At 37.3% G+C, this 18,633-nt stretch overlaps 2 protein-coding genes across 5 annotated transcripts in view; one reads left to right on the forward strand and one right to left on the reverse strand.

Annotated features, from left to right (window-relative positions):
* Nucleotides 1-16,423, forward strand: part of RBL1 (RB transcriptional corepressor like 1) — a 60,768-nt gene extending 44,345 nt beyond the window's left edge. For 3 of the 4 annotated variants that reach the window (XM_019458551.2, XM_019458552.2, XM_019458553.2), the window contains 6 exons: nt 1,683-1,859; nt 3,326-3,397; nt 5,303-5,393; nt 10,757-10,905; nt 12,312-12,476; nt 14,935-16,423. In XM_019458551.2, coding sequence (XP_019314096.2) covers nt 1,683-1,859; nt 3,326-3,397; nt 5,303-5,393; nt 10,757-10,905; nt 12,312-12,476; nt 14,935-15,105 — 825 coding nt within the window. In that variant the 3' untranslated portion in view covers nt 15,106-16,423. Of the gene's footprint in view, nt 1-1,682; nt 1,860-3,325; nt 3,398-5,302; nt 5,394-10,756; nt 10,906-12,311; nt 12,477-14,934 lie in introns of those variants that run through there. The other variant, XM_019458554.2, reaches the window with a different exon arrangement.
* MANBAL (mannosidase beta like) overlaps nt 1-18,633 on the reverse strand; it is a 296,121-nt gene that overhangs the window by 237,199 nt on the left and 40,289 nt on the right. The window lies entirely within an intron of this gene.

Consider the following 18,633-nt stretch of genomic DNA (forward strand, 5'->3'; position numbering starts at 1 on the left):
CGTTCATGCTTTGTCTCTCTCTGTCTCAAAAATAAATAAACGTTTAAAAAAAAAAAAAAAAAAAGAACATATGTGTCCGTATCTATAGTGAATTCAAAATAACCATTCCTTGAGTAAGTTGCAGCTATTATCTATGCTGAATTCAGCGTGGTGCTGGTGTTCCAGGACTGAATAGAATGTACTCTGAATTTTTTTGTCAGAATCAGACTTCCAGAGTATGTGTTTCTTTAAGGCATTGGATCAACTCTGTAAAAGATACTTAACAAATATTACTTAATGACTTATTATTTCTAATCTTTTTAACTAGGGCCATTATCTTTTATTTTCTGTGACAAATGTAAAGTTCTGGCATCTTTCCCACTGCACTGACCCAAATGGATTCTGTTTATCTTTTGGCCAGATGGACTAGAAACAAGGGGATAGGATGCAGAAAAAATGAATTTGCTATAAAATGAATCACTTGTGGCTTTGGAGTCTACCATTTGACTATCAGATTAGTGTATTGGATAGCTTATATTTGTTTTTAAACTCTTATTTGTGGATTATTTTCCTGCCAAAGATACTTTTTTTTTTTTTTTTTTTTTTAATTTTGAGAGAGAGCGGGGGAGGGGGCAGAGGGAGAGAGAGAATCTTAAGCAGGCTTCATGCCCAGCACAGAGCCTGACACTGGGCTTAATCTCAGGACCCTGGGATCATGACCTGAGCCAAAATCAAGAATCAGATGCTCAACCAACTGAGCCACCCAGGCGTCCCCAAAAATAATTTGCTGTAAGGGATGCCTGATTCTTTTTCCCTGAACATTTAAATTTGAAGACTTAGTTCAAACAGAATAGTGTGGATTTAGAGATACCACAGCAGGGTCACCAGTTTTTAAAACAGTAAAACATAATGCTTCCTGGATGATTGGAAGCCATTTTAGAATCTTGCAGGACCTTCAGGTCATTTGCATTAGTTATCAATTCGTATAAAAGTTGTATATGAAAGGTTCAGGGCATTGAACTAAATTTACTCTGATGTACTTAGAAACAACAAAAACAAAAAACCTTGTATCTCATTTACTTTAATATTCCATTTATGTGCTCATAAAAACAGTGTAGAATATAGGGGAGGTTTTTTAAATGGTTTTGCTTTCTGACTCATTCTTGAAATCAAACATTTTAGTTATTATCTGACTTTTTTTCAAAAATTTTTAAAGATTTTACTTTAAAGTAATCTTTCCACCCAGCATGGGGCTAGAACCCCCAACCCCGAGATCAAGAGTCATACTCCACCAACTGAGTCAACCAGGCACCCCTATTATCTGACATTTTAGACTTCCTAGTAATCTTTTCTGAACAAAAAAAGGTACGGGGGATTTCTGAACACTTGAAAAATTATGTATTCATAATGATCGTGATGCAAGTAAATCTTGCATTTTAGTGTTTTTTACTTTACATAGATGACAGGATAGAGGACATCTTTTCCAAAAGAGTTTTTAAGACAGTCTTCTGAAGAGAATTAAAGTCTTCTGCCAGTGAACTAGTACTATAGAACAGAAATTTTATGTAATTTTACATACATTTATCAACAGCCTAGGTATTTGTTAATCTTGGCCTGAAAGCCCATGTTCATGGTAAGACATAAATTCGAAGAATTATTTACTGGGTTTTTTTTTTGCATCAATGTGCTACCTTCCATCTTAGGTCTATCATTTAGCAAGTGTACGATTACGAGATTTATGTTTAAAACTGGATGTTTCAAATGAGTTACGAAGGAAGATATGGACATGTTTTGAATTCACTTTAGTTCATTGCCCTGATCTAATGAAAGACCGACATTTGGATCAGCTGCTTCTTTGTGCCTTTTACATCATGGCAAAGGTAATGTATAAGTTGGGGGAAGCTCTTTGCCCTAGTTACCCGTTTTTGAAGCACAAAGTGAAAATCTTTTGCACTTAATTGTTAGTTTGTTCAAATGCCCACTATTGTTAAGTAGTAAATTCCAGCTACTGCATCTATTCTCTGGACTCTCCATTTCATTTTGTAATAATCAGCTTTCCCACATCATAAGAATACATTGGTTGTAAAGAAATTGGAAAAGGTCTTAGAGACCATTTGTATAAATGGTTCTCCATACTATTAATGTGAACATCATTTTACCCCCATCGCTGTGACCCCTCTCATCTAATACTTTACAATAAAATGATCATTATGTTGTAGGTTAGTAATTGAGGCCCAGAGCTGAAAGTAACTTGGTCAGTTATACAGTTAATAAATGGCACCCTAGGATTTCTTATTTCATAATTTAATGAACTCATACTTCATAAAATAGCTTCTCTAATATACTGCTTTCCAGTGATTTTTTGCACCACCTCAGAAAAGCATTTTACTTTCTAGGTGCTACAACATGCTTTCATTCATAAAATAGTATATCTTACTTGCTTTTTAAAATTCTGATATACCTGAAACAATCATCTATAACTTTGGTCTGAACCATATTGACCACACTGGCAGTACTAGCAGATGTACATAGTTAAGACCTAATTCTTAAGCTTTTTGAGGCAGAGGACATGTTTTCAAACTCCTTTTGACTCCTCTCTCACAATGCCTTTAAGATCTCTATACAAAATAGAGATTAATAAATGTTATTACCTAATATTTTGTGTTTTCCATGGAACTCTCAGAGTTCAGGCTTTGCCATTTTTAGCTCATCATTATGGAAGAACAGGTTTAGTGCTAACGGACAGTAAAGCAGAGAGAAGGAGTAATTTAAGTAAATGTTATAATAACAAATAGACTGGAAGGGATACTGTTATGGATCACCAATTCATTTCCTTCCTTTTGGCCACCACCATAACTTTTCTGTCTAAGCATTGGAAACCATATAGTCTGTCCTAAAATATTAAAAACCTAATCCTGTAATAATTGTTCAGTTTTCTTGTGAATCACCATAAGACATTTTTTATCCTTTAGTAAGTGGCTACTTTACTTTTAAGAGGGTACTTTAAAAGTCAGTAAAACCAGAGACTGCAGGGGATGCAGCAGATCGGAGTTTTCTGGTATCATTCTTTTTATAAAAAGAAATGTATTTTCAGTAAAGTTATACCATAGCAATCTCAGTGCTTTTGATTAATGAAGCTATTAGCTGAGTCCCCACAGGCCACAAAGCCTGAACTTTAAAGGTAGTAAAAAAATCATAAATGGTAGTGGTTTTTAGTCATGGACTGGCCTGGGGTTAATGACTTTCTGCAGGACTGCTCTCACTGCCAACCTATAATTGAAGCTTTTGTTCAGAGCCATTTTTCTTTTAAGAGCAACTGATAAATGCAGAATTTACTTTTCCTTAGGTAACAAAAGAAGAAAGAACTTTTCAAGAAATAATGAAAAGTTATAGGAATCAGCCCCAGGCAAACAGTCATGTGAGTAACATTTTTCCTTCCGTCCAAAAATAGATTTGTACTAGTTCTCTATTGACAAGTCATAGAAAAGGTAAACTTCTTTTATAGTTTTACTGTACTTTAGATTTTTTGGTTTAGTGGATATCATTAAACTCTAAAGAAAATTTCAGTAAAAGCCAGGAAATTGGCTGTTTATATACTCATCGATATATTTGCATATATTTGTCATGTGTTTTCCTATTCCATTTATTTGTTCATTTGTTGAGTGGGGACATTTTTCACAAAAAATCTAATGAAGGGAAGTGCCTGGGTGGCTCAATCTATAGAGCATAAGATTCTTGATCTCAGGGTGGTGAATTTCAAGCCCCACGTACTATATGGAGCCTACTTTAATAAAAAATCTAGGGGTGCCTGGATGGCTCAGTTGGTTGAGTGTCCAATTGTTGATTTCACCTCAGGTCGTGATCCCAGGGTTGTGGGAGCCCTGCATCTGGCTTTGCACTGACAGTGCAGAGCCTGCTTCGGATTTTCTCTCTCTGCCTTTTTCTCTTTCTTACCCTCTGCCCATTCCCCACTTGCACACGCACTCTCTCTCTCAAAATAAGTAAACTTTAAAATAAATAATCTAATGAAAATCATCTATAATAATGCCTGGCTGGCTCAGAAGAGCACGTGACTCTTGATCTCAGGGGTCATGAGTTTGAGTCCCATGTTGGGTGTAGAGATTACCAAAAAAATAAATTTAAATAATAATAATATTCTCTAATTGTGTGGGACTTGATTCTCTAATGATGTTTAAAATCCTGTGAAATTTGAGGATTTATTAGCTCAAGTCTAGCTTCATTTGCCACCTACTAAGAATCTTAATGTTTGAATCTTTAAATAGATACCAAGCATATTTGATAATGTCATTTTATAATAGCCATGGTAAAAATCCTATAAAACCTTTCAGTCATGGAAATATAAAATGCTAGCCTAGTGGCTGGACACATAGTAAGTATTTAATGACTATTAGTTCCATATTGTTATTATTACAGCTGAAGAACATACAGTTGGGCTACCTTAAGGCTTTGACCACTCAGGAGCTTAGTTGCTGAGCTCTAGGGAGCATAATGACCTCTTTTCTAGCCTTGGTGATCTGCCATCTTAGGAAGAGAGATGTGATATGATGTAGCTACTCAGATATCCCATGCTTAAGTACTGGTAGTCACACCCCCTTCTAAGAGAGCCCCACATAGAGTTTCACTTCTTTAAGCTCTAAAATACATGGAAGAGCCAAGTACAAGCATTTGTTATATCCTCTGATAGGCTAAGAGTGTCTGGACCTCTTCAGAAAAATCCTTCAGGAACAGATTCTAGAAAGGTCCAGATTATCCCTAAAGATCATTAAGGTGAAGTTAGTGTGGGTCCAAAATAGACCGAGCCATAGCTTCCTAAATATCCTCTCTTACCTACCACCCATAGGATGAGGGGAAATGGATTATGCCTTTCAGCTGTCTTGGAGGTAGGAAAGAATTTAGAAGAAGGAAGGGAAACAGATTTTCATGTGGCCATCTGAAAGGAGATGGGAATGGGATGGGAGTAGGAAAACAAGCCTTAATGAAATCAAATGATTCTTATGCAAGGAATTAAAAAGAAGAACAAGCTCAGATATTTGAAGTTGCTTTTATGTGGCAAAACCTGCTCATCGGTGTTTAGTTTTTGTAAACTACAATGGCAGTATTAGGTGGTAGGCTCTGTTTCCATATCCCCTCTACTAAGATGGTTGCTATAATCTATATTTACCAGCCTAGTAACATTTTGACCTTGATTATCACCAATACAGACAAATACCTTTTAACTGGCATGATATTCTGTTCTTATTTTGGTTTTGCTTAAACTGTGCATCTTTATGACTTAGCAGTCTTTTTCCACTCTAACCTGTAGGTTTATAGAAGTGTACTGTTGAAAAGTATTCCAAAAGAAGTTATGGCATACAATAAAAACATAAATGGTGATTTTGAAATGACAGATTATGGTAAGTTGCCCAATTTAATATTCTATATGTAATATACCTTTGATTACATTGTACATAATGCAGTGGATGTCAGGCAGCATGGGGGTTAGCGATGTAAGTGGAATGGATAATGCATATGTGAAAGCATTTGGGAAGAAACAAGTTTGAGATAAGTATGAGTCAGATGCCTCCATCCAAAGAGGTTGTGAATTTAAACCATTTTTCCCCTATTAATTGTGCTTTAGAAGAAGTTTTGTGGGGCGCCTGAGTGCCTCAGTCGGTTGAGTGTCCGGCTTCGGCTCAGGTCATGATCTCACCGTTCATGAGTTCGAGCCCCGCGTCGGGCTCTGTGCTGACAGCTCAGAGCCTGGAGCCTGCTTCAGATTCTGCGTCCCCCTCTCTCTCCGCCCCACCCCTGCTTGTGCTCTGTCTCTCTCTGTCTTTCAAAAATGAATAAACATTAAAACATTTTTTTTGTTTTAAAAAAGTTTTGTAGTATACTTACAACATTAATAAAACACATAAAAGGCTCTTAGTAAATTTTAAAAATAAATCTGAATTACAGGGGAAGTAAGGTAGCTGTCAGTGGTCTGCCTGGGGTGACAATTAAGGAAATGTCTTGTTCATTAATAAGTATATAAGTATTCTTCCACCACCAACAAAGCTGCCATCCTGTTGTTACCATCATGATATGTAAGACTTGAGGCACTAGGAAATTTTTTTCAAAGAAAGGAAAATCAATTATTCATATTGTCAAGGTAGTTATTCCTATGTTGATAAGCTGTAAAAATGCTTCTTCTGCCCATCTTTTCCTTGTCTCATCTTCCCATTACTAAATGTGTACATGTGTAACACATGTACTGTGATGTATTCTACAGTGTGGGACATTTAGATTATTAACCATTATACATAGCTTTGTGAGGAACATCACCGTAGCTTAATCTTTGATCCATATCCTTAGGATAAATTCTTAGAGAAAATTGCCAGAGTCAAGGACTCTTTTTTTTAATCACGTAGATATCCGTGATCATTATGGTGTTTATTGGGATCTGAACTTTTAAGATCTTACTCACCAAAATTTTTTTTAATAACAATGCCCTAGAATCTGCCCTGTTTAAGGATACATAAGCCAAGCTCAATTCTTTTTACATAGATATATTATTCCTGAGCCTTTTCAAGGCAATGGAAGTGTATTAGGCAGTAAAACTGAAAAAATGCATATATATTATATATACGTACATATATATCAACTACAAACGTGTGTATAAAATACACACACACACACACACACACACAGCCTTTCTATTTTTGTAACACATGTTGCTCATCTGTCCCAGGTGGTTTTTCTGTCCATACAAAACCAGGCATGTGGAGTGGGGGTAGAGACAAACAGGCACCAGAGGTTAGCTGGAAAATAATGTTCTCTATGAGAAACAAAGTGACTACTAGCAAGTATCTGGCATACAAGGAGCAGTGAAGTTCAATAGATACAGTATCTGCAAATGAAATTTGAGGTCAATGAAGGTTAGCTACTCTCTACAACCTAAAGGTTTCAAATCAACTTCTGTTGTATATACATTTATTAACTAGATATTTATTAGCAAGCAAACAACGATTTTTAAGATTTTATCCAATGGTGATGGCACAGAGCTGCGCAAGTATCCAGTGATAATGGACTCAGGAATTCTGGCACCAAAAAGGAAAAAGTTACAGTGGAGGATACAGTCAGGCAAGTTTATGTTCAGATAAGGTATGTTAAAGTTTCTCCAGCTATGGTTGGTTGCTATGACTTAAACATAACAAAGAACACCACATAGTGAAGAACAATTCTGGTTCTATAAAATTCTTAATTAGGTATAAAATGATTACTATTTAGAAAGCACACATAGTTTATGCATCCTATATAGGTTGTCCAAACACCCAGCTGTCCAACCACCACCTCACACATTAAAGGTTCACTTGAAGCAGGTGCCAAGATTTCAGATTCAGGACTCTGTTAGCCTTAAAGCCAGGATCAAGCAAATGACATGCATCAGAGTTCAGGGCTGGTCTTCATTATCATCCATAATAGTAAAGCTCCACAGACTTCAGTGAATCACTCATCTGTATCATGATATTGTGGACAGTGTCTCAAATATGTTAACCAGTCTATTTAAGTACTTCTAATTTCCCCAACATGCACCAACTTGAAGCATTAGGCTTTCATAACAGTCACTATTTTCATCAATAAAAACCAGATTCTTAAATTTTTAAATTGCTTTTTAATGTTTGTTTATTTTTGAGAAAGAGAGAGACAGAGTATGAGCAGGGGAGGGGCCAAGAGAGAGGGAGACACAGAATCCGAAGCAGCCTCCAGGCTCCAAGCTATCCGCACACAGCCTGACACAGGGCTCCGGCTCACAAATGGTGAGATCATGACCTGAGCCAAAGTTGGCCGCTTAACCAACTGAGCCCCCCAGGCGTCCCTTGAAGTTTTTTTTTAATGTTTATTTTTAAGAGAGAAAGAGCACAAGTGGGGGAGGGGCAGAGAGAGAGGGAGACACAGAATCCGAAGTAGGCTCCAAGCTCTGAGCTGTCAGCACAGAGCCCATTGTGGGGCTCAAACTCACGAACCATGAGATTGTGACCTGAGCCAAAGTCAGACTCAATCGACTGAGTCATCCAGGCGTGCCCACCCCCCCCCCTTTGTTTAATGAATAAAAACTCATTTCTTACATTGAGTATGTTAATTAGCAAAGCATTGGCCTTTGATTAAGATAAACCTAACAGAAACTCTTATAATAGCTACCTGTTGGGAATGAGCTTCCTGATCAAAATACCAATTCTTCACCATTATGTCACCAGACCACCCTAGACTGGCATTATTGACTAGAACACTTGAGAGACCCAGATTACAGCTTAATCTCAGTAACAAATATAATACTCAAGTGTATAATGGTACACTGACAGGTTTACAGTACTTCCTCAGAGACTTGTTTTAAGGATTACAAAGAATGGTGTAAGTATGATGTTTAACACAAGACCTGCTTATAGTAAGACCTCAGTAAGTAACAGCTGTTACTTAAGTTTTTTTTAATTTTTTTTTTTTTTTTTTTTTTGAGAGAGCGAGCATGAGTGGGGGAGGGACAGAGAATCCCAAGTAGGCTCCATGCTGTCAGTAAGAGCCCAATGCACGGTTTAATTCCATGAACCATGAGATCATGACCTGAGTGGAAACCCGGAATCAGACAGTCGACCAACTGAGCCACCCATACACCCCTATCATTTTTTAAGCAGTATAAAATTTATGGTTTTTTATTAATGAATATTTCTCTTTAAATGTTTTTTTTTCTTTTTCTTTTTCACACTAATTTGTCTAAGGCCATATTCCTTATTTGCAATACTTTAGATGTCGTTGGGGTGCCTGGCTGGCTCTGTCGGAAGAGTGTGTGACTTTTGACCTCAGGGTCGTGAGTTCAAGCCCCATGTTGGGTGTAGAGATTAAACATAATAAAAACAAAATACTTGAAATGTTGAATAGGTTACATTAAAAGAAAACAGTAGAAGCAAATTCTCTCATGAGACAAAAATTCTGTTTTCATATGAGATATATAATATTGGTAACTGCATATTGAAAATCAGGTAACTTTATTTCACATTATGCCCATCTTAAAATCACCAGGTAGGGGCGCCTGGGTGGCTCAGTCGGTTAAGTGTCCGACTTCAGCTCAAGTCACGATCTCACGGTCCGTGGGTTCGAGCCCCGTGTCGGGCTCTGGGCTGATGGCTCAGAGCCTGGAGCCTGCTTCCGATTCTGTGTCTCCCTCTCTCTCTGCCCCTCCCCTGTTCATGCTCTGTCTCTCTCTGTCTCAAAAATAAATAAAAAAAACGTTAAAAAAAAAAAATTAAAAAAAAAAAATCACCAGATAGACAATGAAGATATAAATAGAGCACATTTTTACTTGTTTTTATATTATGGCCATGCCTTTTAGAGTTCACAAGAAACTGCCAAAATATCACTTTGTTTGTTTGTTTGTTTGTTTGTTTGTTTAAGTAGGTTCCACACCCAACATAGGGCTTGAACTCACAACCACCAGATTAAGAGTTACATGCTCTGCTGACTGAGCCAGCCAGGCATCCCACCAAGGTCCCAGAGAGTTTTAAATGTTTGGTTCCTTCAAAATAAATAGAGCCCATTACTTTATATAAATATTAATGACTAGAATTGGAATGACACACAAATCTGAAGACTGTGTATAGTCTCTGTGTCCAGAAATTTCTAATCAAAGGAGGACCTTAAATAATTTTGACTGATCCATGTAGTGAGAATAACCTACAGCAGCTGTTACAAAGCCAATATGGCTTGGAATAGCATTTATTAGGATGGTAGTAGGTGTTACAGGGAAAGGGGACTGTGCATAAAAAAATTTGAGAAGAAGGGCCTGGGTGGCTCAGCCAGTTAAGCATCCGACCCTTGATTTCAGCTCAGGTCATGATCTTGTGGCTCATGAGTTCAGGCACTGCGTTGGGCTTTATGCTGACAGCATGGGGCCTGCTTGGGATTCTCTTTCTCTCTCTCTCTCTCTCTCTCTCTCTCTCTGCCCCCCTCCGCCAATACATAATAAATAAATCAATAAACTTAAAAAGTATCGTTGTGAAAAAATTCTTGCTGAAATAGTATCTAGAGAAAAGAGTATTAGCCTTGGGGTGCCTGGATGGCTCAGTCGGTTAAGCTTCCGACTTTGGCTCAGGTTATGATCTCCTGGTTTGAGTTTGAGCCCCACATCAGGCTCAGAACCTGGAGCCTGCTTTGGACTCTGTCTCCTTCTCTCTCTGTCCCTCCCCCACTCACACTCTGTCTCTTGCTGTCTCTCAAAAATAAACATTTAAAAAATTAAAAAAAGAGAAGAGTATTAGCCTAAGTACATGTATTTGTATTTCTCAAGTTTCCAATTTAATTTATACATAATATAGATGGGTTTCAAACATTTTCCAAAAACATTAATTGCTTTATATAAAGATTTGTGTTTACTTTTTTTTCCCCTTAAGTTGGTTCCAAATCCAGCATGGAGCCCAATGCAGGACTTGAACTCACGACCCTGAGATTCAGACTTGAGCTGAGGATCACCTGGGTGGCTCAGTCAGTTAAGTATAGAACTCTTGATTTCAGCTCAGGTCATGATCTCATGGTTTGTAAGTTCAAGCCTCACATCAGGCTCTGCTGTCTCTCTAAATAAATGAACTAAAAAAAACAAAAAAGATCAGAGCTGAGATCAAGAGTCAGATGTTTAACTGACTGAGCCACCCAGGCGCCTCTGATTTTGTTTTTATATCATAGAGTTGTGATTCAGATCACCACTTTGTGTATTATAATACATCTGTCATAACCCTGAATCTTTTAACAGAATTGGAAGATGCTACAAAAACACCTGACTGTTCTAGTGGACCAGTGAAAGAGGAAAGAGGTGATCTTATCAAATTTTATAATACAATATATGTAGGAAGAGTGAAGTCATTTGCACTGAGATATGACTTGTCAAATCAGGACCATGTGGTATGTTTTATATTTTACTATGATATGAATATTCATAGTCATAGTTAGATTACTATAAGTTTATTAGATAAGTGTTTCAGAGTTAAAGTGTCACTGATGCATTTTATAGGAGAAAAAAAAATACCAGTAATTAATTAGAGAATGATTAAAACTATCATACGACACAGACCAGAAGAAATCAAGGAAATTTTATCCATATTATGATTATGTTGCTGGAAATTATGTTAACATATGGGCAACTACTAGATGAGAATGTGGAAAAAAGAAAACAATTCTGCTAATTTTTTCTCTTAATTTTAATTTCTATTGTAATATGTATATATGAGATAAATGTTTTTCTCAAGATAAAGAGAAAAGGAAATAAATAGGCCTGAATCATTAGTAGAGGCAACACTAAGACATTTTAATGCAGATTTGGCAGTACTAGCAGGCCTGTGAAAACATCATCAGTGTATAAGCTGAGGTTGGTTCCCAGGAGAGCAGACTTTAGTTGTAAGAGGAACCAAGTGAAACTGCATCTAGCCAGTAGCCATATATGTGTATTTTGTGTCTCCTTTTACATTTCAAGGAATGCAGTCTGTGACTGTTCTCAGAGGCCATGACTATTCATTCAACTCCCATCAGTTCCACCTCCCCCTATCATGAATATGTCTGTCATGAGCCAATTGAAACTAGTTTTATTAGCTTCAGTTGAAGATGATGAAATTATTAATTAAGGAACCATCTCTATTTATTCCTAGAATGGAAACATTGTTGAGAATATTAAAGGAAAGTGCAGACCCTGCTTCCCTAATTCTATTTCTAAATAATTTGCATTTCAGTATAAAGTCTTAATCATTTCAGTAACAAATTTGTTCCATGATGGACCCATCCTTCTGGCTCATAGAGTTCTGTCTCTCTTTTATTCTCTCTGCTATGGCTTTGGTTATGGGGCAGGAGGTGTATGTTATGTATATAGAGAGATTATCATTGTGTTAGAATATTGATTACTCTTTGCCTCTCCTTTCTGGCTTATTCCTATATACTATACTACACTCCTGGCTTATTACCACTTCTGGGTGTCTCAGAATTCTTCAGTATTTCCTGAAAGATGCAGGAAAATAAATTTTAGTATATCTGTTAGTAACTCTTGAAAAACAAGGGGTAATGGACCATGTCTTTGCTTTTTTTCAGCCATTAATAGATTCTTATGGTGTAGCTGACACATAAGAAATGCCAATAAGAATAAAAATATGGGGGCACCTACCTAGCTCAGTTGGTAGAACATGCAACTCTTGATCTTGGGTTTGTGAGTTCAAGCCCCATGTTGGGCACAGAGCCTACTTAAAAAAATAAAGGAATAAAAATATGGTGGGATTCAAAAAAGAACTTTTATCATACAAAAATTTACTTTTGGATTATTTCAGATGGAAGCTCCACCACTCTCTCCTTTTCCACATATTAAGCAACAACCAGGCTCACCACGCCGCATTTCCCAGCAGCACTCCATTTATGTTTCCCCACACAAGAATGCATCAGGCCTTACACCAAGGAGTGCTCTGCTATATAAGTTCAATGGCAGCCCTTCTAAGGTAAGGTGTTACAACAATCTATGTACTTGTGTTAAAAATTGGATTTCATATTGCCAGTTAATAATCTTTAATCTTGCTCTTTGTCTGCAAAATTACTAGTAATAAATATGAATTGGGGCATGTGGGTGGCTCAGTCAGTTGAGCTTCTGACTTCGGCAAATGTCATGATCTCATGGTTCATGAGTTCAAGCCCCACATCAGCCTCTGTGCTGACAGCTCAGGGCCTGGAGCCTACTTTGGATTCTGTGTCTCCCTTTCTCTCTGCCCTTCCCCCACTCATGCTATCTCTCTCTCTTTCTCTCAAAAATAAATATTTTTTAATTTTTTTAAAACACGTAAACCCACAATATTGGTCTTCACTTTTGACTCAGACTGTTCTTTACACTTCATGTCAGCAGGGCTTTATAAAGCATTTCTTTGTAATTAATATAGGGGTTGGATTGCTGCAGTGAATTGAAAAAAAAAGAAAATCCATTCCCTGCCTTGATCTGAATCCACAACCAGGCAGGAAAATAGATGAATAAGAAGGTAGTTTTGTCAGAATATCACAAATACCGTGATAGCAATATACACATGAGGTTTATGGATACTCAGGTCATGATCTCACTGTTCATGAGTTCGAGTTGTGTGTCTCCCTCTCTCTGCTCCTCCCCCACTCACGCTCTGTCTCTTTCTCTCTCAAAAATGAATAAACATTTAAAAAATTTTGGGGCGCCTGGGTGGCTCAGTCGGTTAAGCGTCCGACTTTGGCTCAGGTCACGATCTCGCAGTCCGCGGGTTCGAGCCCCGCGTCGGGCTCTGGGCTGATGGCTCAGAGCCTGGAGCCTGCTTCCGATTCTGTGTTTCCCTCTCTCTCTGCCCCTCCCCCGTTCATGCTGTGTCTGTCTCTGTCTGAAAAATAAATAAAGGTTAAAAAAAAAAAATTAAAAAAAAAATAAAATAAAATAAAAAAATAAAAAAAAATTTTTTTTTAAATAATATGAACTGTTACTGTGGCAAGTTTCCTGTGATTAAGAGCAGTGTATTCAACTGCTTCAGTAGCTTAATCCATTACTATTGATGTGATACTAGGGAAGTTCACTGCAAGAGTCCAGTGTGTCACCCTGCTTAAATATGATCTTGAGAAGGGACCAGTAAGGCAGGTGGTCAGACACGAGGAATATTGACTTTAAAGAAAAGCTTTCAAAGTGGAAGTTCCTTTGGTGATGGGATAGTGAAAAGTCTAAAAACAGAGGCCTTCTCTTATTTATGCAAACAGTTCTGTGGTTATCCTCATCTTAACTCCCGTACAGTGATGAATATGTGACAGTTATATGATTGATGTTTTCAGATACTTGAAAGGCTATCAAGCAAATATGTTTAGTATGTCTCCAGAAGTCAACCTCACTTGAGATAGAATACCTCACAGATTTGCATTTCCTCTTCATAGAAGTCGATTTCCTACAAGGATGTTTAGAAGAGATTCTTAAATGAAATCAAAGATGGGACCAGCTAACTTCTAAGGCAGTGATTTCAAAACCATAGACCAGAATCACCTGGGGGACCTTGTTGAACACGGATCTGTTCAATAGACCTACTGAATCCCAAAGCTCTGCCAGTCAGGTTCTCTAGACAGTTATGATCCACAGCTTTCAGGAGCCACTACTCTAAGGCCTTTCTACTCAATATAGTTTATAGACCTTCAACATCAGCATCACCTGGGAACATATTAAAAATGCAGGATCTTGGGGCACTTGGGTGGCTCAGTCAGTTGAACAACTCTTGATTTCGGCTTAGGTCATGATCCCAGGGTCTTGGGATTGAGCCCCACACCTCAGTACGGAGCACACTCAGTGTGGAGCCTGCTTGAGATTCTCTCCCTCTACCCCCTCCCCTGCTCACACGTGCATGTGCTCGCTCGCTCTCTCTCTCTCTCTCTCTCTCTCTTTCTTTCTCTCTCTGTCAAAAAAAAATAAATAAATAAAAAATAAACTTAAAAAATGCTTGATCTCAAGCCTCATGCCAGCCCTGCTGAATCTGAATCTGCATTTTAACAAGATCTGCAGATGATTAGTAAGCACATTAAAGCTTAAAAAGCATTGCTCTAGGAAGAGGATTTCAAATTTCAAGGGAGCTCAGAATCACCTGGAGGGCTTGATTAAACATAGATTGCTGAACTCCATCCCTAGAGTGTCTGATTCAGTAGGTGTTAGGGTGAGGCTTGAGAGTTTGCATTCCTAGTAAGCAACTTGATATTTCTGCATCTGGTCCAGTGTCTTTGAGTACTACTGCTGTAAGGTAAATCCAGTTTTTAAAACCATGAAAAGATTAGATCTAATTGCTCTTATTAGGTTGGCCTAGATTCAAAAGATAATCTCTACCCTAGTGTTCAGCTTTGGGTAGAGTGCAGGAAAAAGCAGTTAGCTTAGTTGTTTGCTTTTTTTCCCCTTTTACTCACACATGTCCTCTATTTTTGCAGAGTTTGAAAGATATCAACAATATGATAAGACAGGGTGAACAGAGAACCAAGAAGCGAGCAATAGCCATCGATGGTGATGCAGAATCACCTGCCAAACGCCTCTGTCAAGAAAATGATGATGTTTTGCTTAAACGACTACAGGATGTTGTCAGTGAGAGAGCAAATCATTAACATCCTTCCTGTTTCTACGCTAAAAGCACTTTCAGGTAGCAGAATGTTGGGGCTCTGTCCCTCAAAACTTTCAGCCCTGTAGATGGAAAGTATCACTGAATTACAAGAAAAATTGCACCAAAATTATGCGCTTTTTTTATGTCCAAAATTAATTGACAGTATATTTGAGTTGGATTGGAAAGCAATATTTCAAGTGCCTTTTAAATATTTTAATAGTTAAAGAATTTTTTAAACGTCTCTTTCTTGGGTTAGTTTTAGGATGAAGTAAGGAGATACCTCATAACTTTTTAGCTCACTTTTTTAAAATAAATGTCTCCTTCTATGCTTTGTAATATGAAGGTACATAATCTGTTTTTGGTAAGCACACTTTGAAATATTTCTGTTCTCATTTAATATTGAGCAGGGGGGCACATGGCTGGCTCAGTTGGGAGAACATGTGAGTCTTGATCTCAGGGTTGTGAGTTCAAGCCCCATGTCGGGCATAGAGATTACTCTAAAATATACATATGTATATTGAATAGGGATTGGTTCCTATAGCACCTGAGCCAAAGGATGATACACCAGCCTGTCTCTGACCCACTATGGCAACTCCACATCCAAGTGCCACTACTATCCTGGGTTGTCTAGCTCCCTTCTCATGGCCTTTCTCTCTTTGAGCATAAGTAGATTCGTACCTGAGCTCCAGCTCCTTGCCTTCCAGACCTAATAAAGGCCCTCTTAGCTGATGTCACAACCTAATAAAAGGGGTACTTGGGTGCAGCTTTCCAAAGAATCAGCTGTTCAATATTCACTTTTTCTAATGTGTTTCCAGAATCTGGAAGGACATGGATAAACCATTCTTAATTAATTTTGAGAAAATGTTATGAAATGTATGTTTTTTAAACTGAAAAACTTATTTTTTTAAATACAAAATGTTTAACTTAACTTATGTCTAACCCTGGCTAATTTGACTTAGTCTAAGATCTGGCTGTAAATTAGTAACTGCTATTGTCAGGAATTTTATTTTTAAATTTTAAGAAGAAAAGTGATTTTGGTCACATTTTACTTTTCTGCAAATTATATCCTCATTTTTTGTGTAGTATCTACACATGTTGTAAACCAAATAATATCAAATGTGTCTTAAGTCCTTGTATATATTTTTATGTAGCTGTAACTATTGTGTCATTTTCATCTTCATTATTATAGAAAACATACATGAACATTTGTACAGTGACTATATAAGAAGCTTTGGACATGTTTTTATTAGTTTTCAAGACTTGATATCAGTGTACATAAAATGGTTAATAAAACATTGGAGTTTTTGAGATACTGAAAAAAACTATATTTGTACTCTTTTCTGTGTGACTAGAAACAATTGTACAGCCATCTAGAACCTAGACCTTTTTAAATATCTGCTTTATATCTTTTAAATACCTTAGTGTAACTTAAAAGTTAATGTTCCTGGTGGTTTTCAGGGGCTAGGAGGAAAATGGGGAGTGACTAACTACTTGAGTACAGGGTTTCTTTTCTTTATTCCTTTTTTTAATATAATTTATTGTAAAATTGTCTAACATATAGTGTATAAAGTGTGCTCTTGGTTTTTGGGGTAGATTTCCACGGTTCATCGCTTACATAACAACACCCAGTGCTCATCCTAACAAGTGCTCTCTGCAATGCCCATCACCCATTTTCCCCTGCCCCCCACCCACCCCCATCAACCCTCAGTTTGTTCTCTGTATTTAAGAGTCTTTTATGGTTTGCCTCCCTCCCTCTTTGTTTGCAACTTTTTTTTCCCCTTCCCTTTCCCCATGGTCTTCTGTTAAGTTTCTCAAGATCCACATATGAGTGAAAACTCATATCTGTCCTTGTCTGACTGACTTATTTCACTCAGCATAATACCTTCCAGTTCCATCCACGTTGCTGCAAATGGCATGATTTCATTCTTTCTCATTGCCAAGTAGTATTCCATTGTATATATAAACCACATCTTCTTTATCCATTCATCAGTTGATGGACATTTAGGCTCTTTCCATAATTTGGCTATTGTTGAAAGTGCTGACTCATAGGGGCACATGTACCCCAATGTTTGTAGCAGGGTTTCTTTTGAGCGGAGGAAAATCATTTTAGAGCTTAATCTAGATGGTGGTTGTATAACATTGTGAATTTACTAAAATACACTTTAAAATGATTATTTTAAAAAAATAAAAATGTAATTTTTAAGTTAGGTGAATTTCACCTCAGTTCAAAAAAATGCCTTAGACACATAAAGAAACAGGATTATTTTAACTCCTTGGAATGAATTTGTGGACCAAATTATGTTACTGAATTAAGGAAAGGGTTTATTTCTCTCTTAGTGCCTTCATTCATATTTCTCCAGATGAAACTCACAGCTTAAAGTTCTTTTCTAATTAAGATTTTAATGTTAGATTATATTAATTCAGATTTTTTAAGAAAGTAATAATATTCCTGCTCATTTTTATTTTCTTCTTTTTTTTCTTCTTTTATACTACTTTCACTAAGTCAAAAATGTTACTAGCTGCCTACCATATTCCTGGCCCTTAGCTAGGTGCTAGGGATATAAAACTAAACCAGCCTTAGTTTTCATTCTCAAGATATAATAATTGTAACCCATTACTACAGTTGATCTTTGAACAACGTGGGGGTTAGGGACACTGACATCTCCACACACACACCTCATGCCCTGCCATTAAAGATCCGTGTATAATTTTTGACTCCCCCAAAAACTTAATTATTGACCAGAATTCCACCTTACCAATAACAAATGGTTGATTAACACATACTTTGTATGTTTTATATGTTTATATATCGTATTCTTACAATAAGAGAAAAAAAATGTTAAGGAAAATACAGTACTGTTCTGTATTGAAAAAAAATCTGCCTGTTAAGTGGACCTGCACAGTTCAAACCCACGTTGTTCAAGAATCAGCTGTATAATGTAATAAGTATAGTAATAGAGCTCTACACAAAGAGGCATGGTATTAGCACAGAAAAGAGAATGAATTACTCTGCCTGGGCAGGTGTGTGAAGGAAATCTAAAATTACTCTAAAGGGGAAGGAGCTAAGTGGTAATTCAGTCCTTAGGGATGAATAACTGCCATTCAGAGAGCACAACCTGTAGAAAGGCCCAGAGGCATGACTGTACCATAGGTTTGGGAATTACAGGTAGTTCAGTGAGGTTGAAGTATAGTGTGCACAGGCAAAAATACAATCCAAAATAGGGCTAGGAACGTAGGCAGGGGCCTTTCACAGTTGGGTTTTCTAATCTAGGTTAAGCAGCTCAGGCTTGATCATTCCCAGTGGTTCTTAACATTGGCTGCAACTGGGGAGCTTTGAAAAATTCACCAGTGGATGGGTCCCTCCCCTAGAGTTTTTAGTGGGTTTGGGGAACAGCCTAGCATCCAGATTTCTAAATACTTCCTAGGTAAGCACCTAAGGTTGAGTTGAGAATCACTACTGTAGGCCATGGAGAGTCACTAAAGAGATTTTAATTTTAGGTGGATAGTGACAAAATCTGATGTTTATTTTAGA

This window comes from Panthera pardus, unplaced genomic scaffold, assembly GCF_024362965.1.
Source record: "Panthera pardus isolate Hobbes unplaced genomic scaffold, ASM2436296v1 HiC_scaffold_25, whole genome shotgun sequence".
NCBI classification, from domain to species: domain Eukaryota; kingdom Metazoa; phylum Chordata; class Mammalia; order Carnivora; family Felidae; genus Panthera; species Panthera pardus.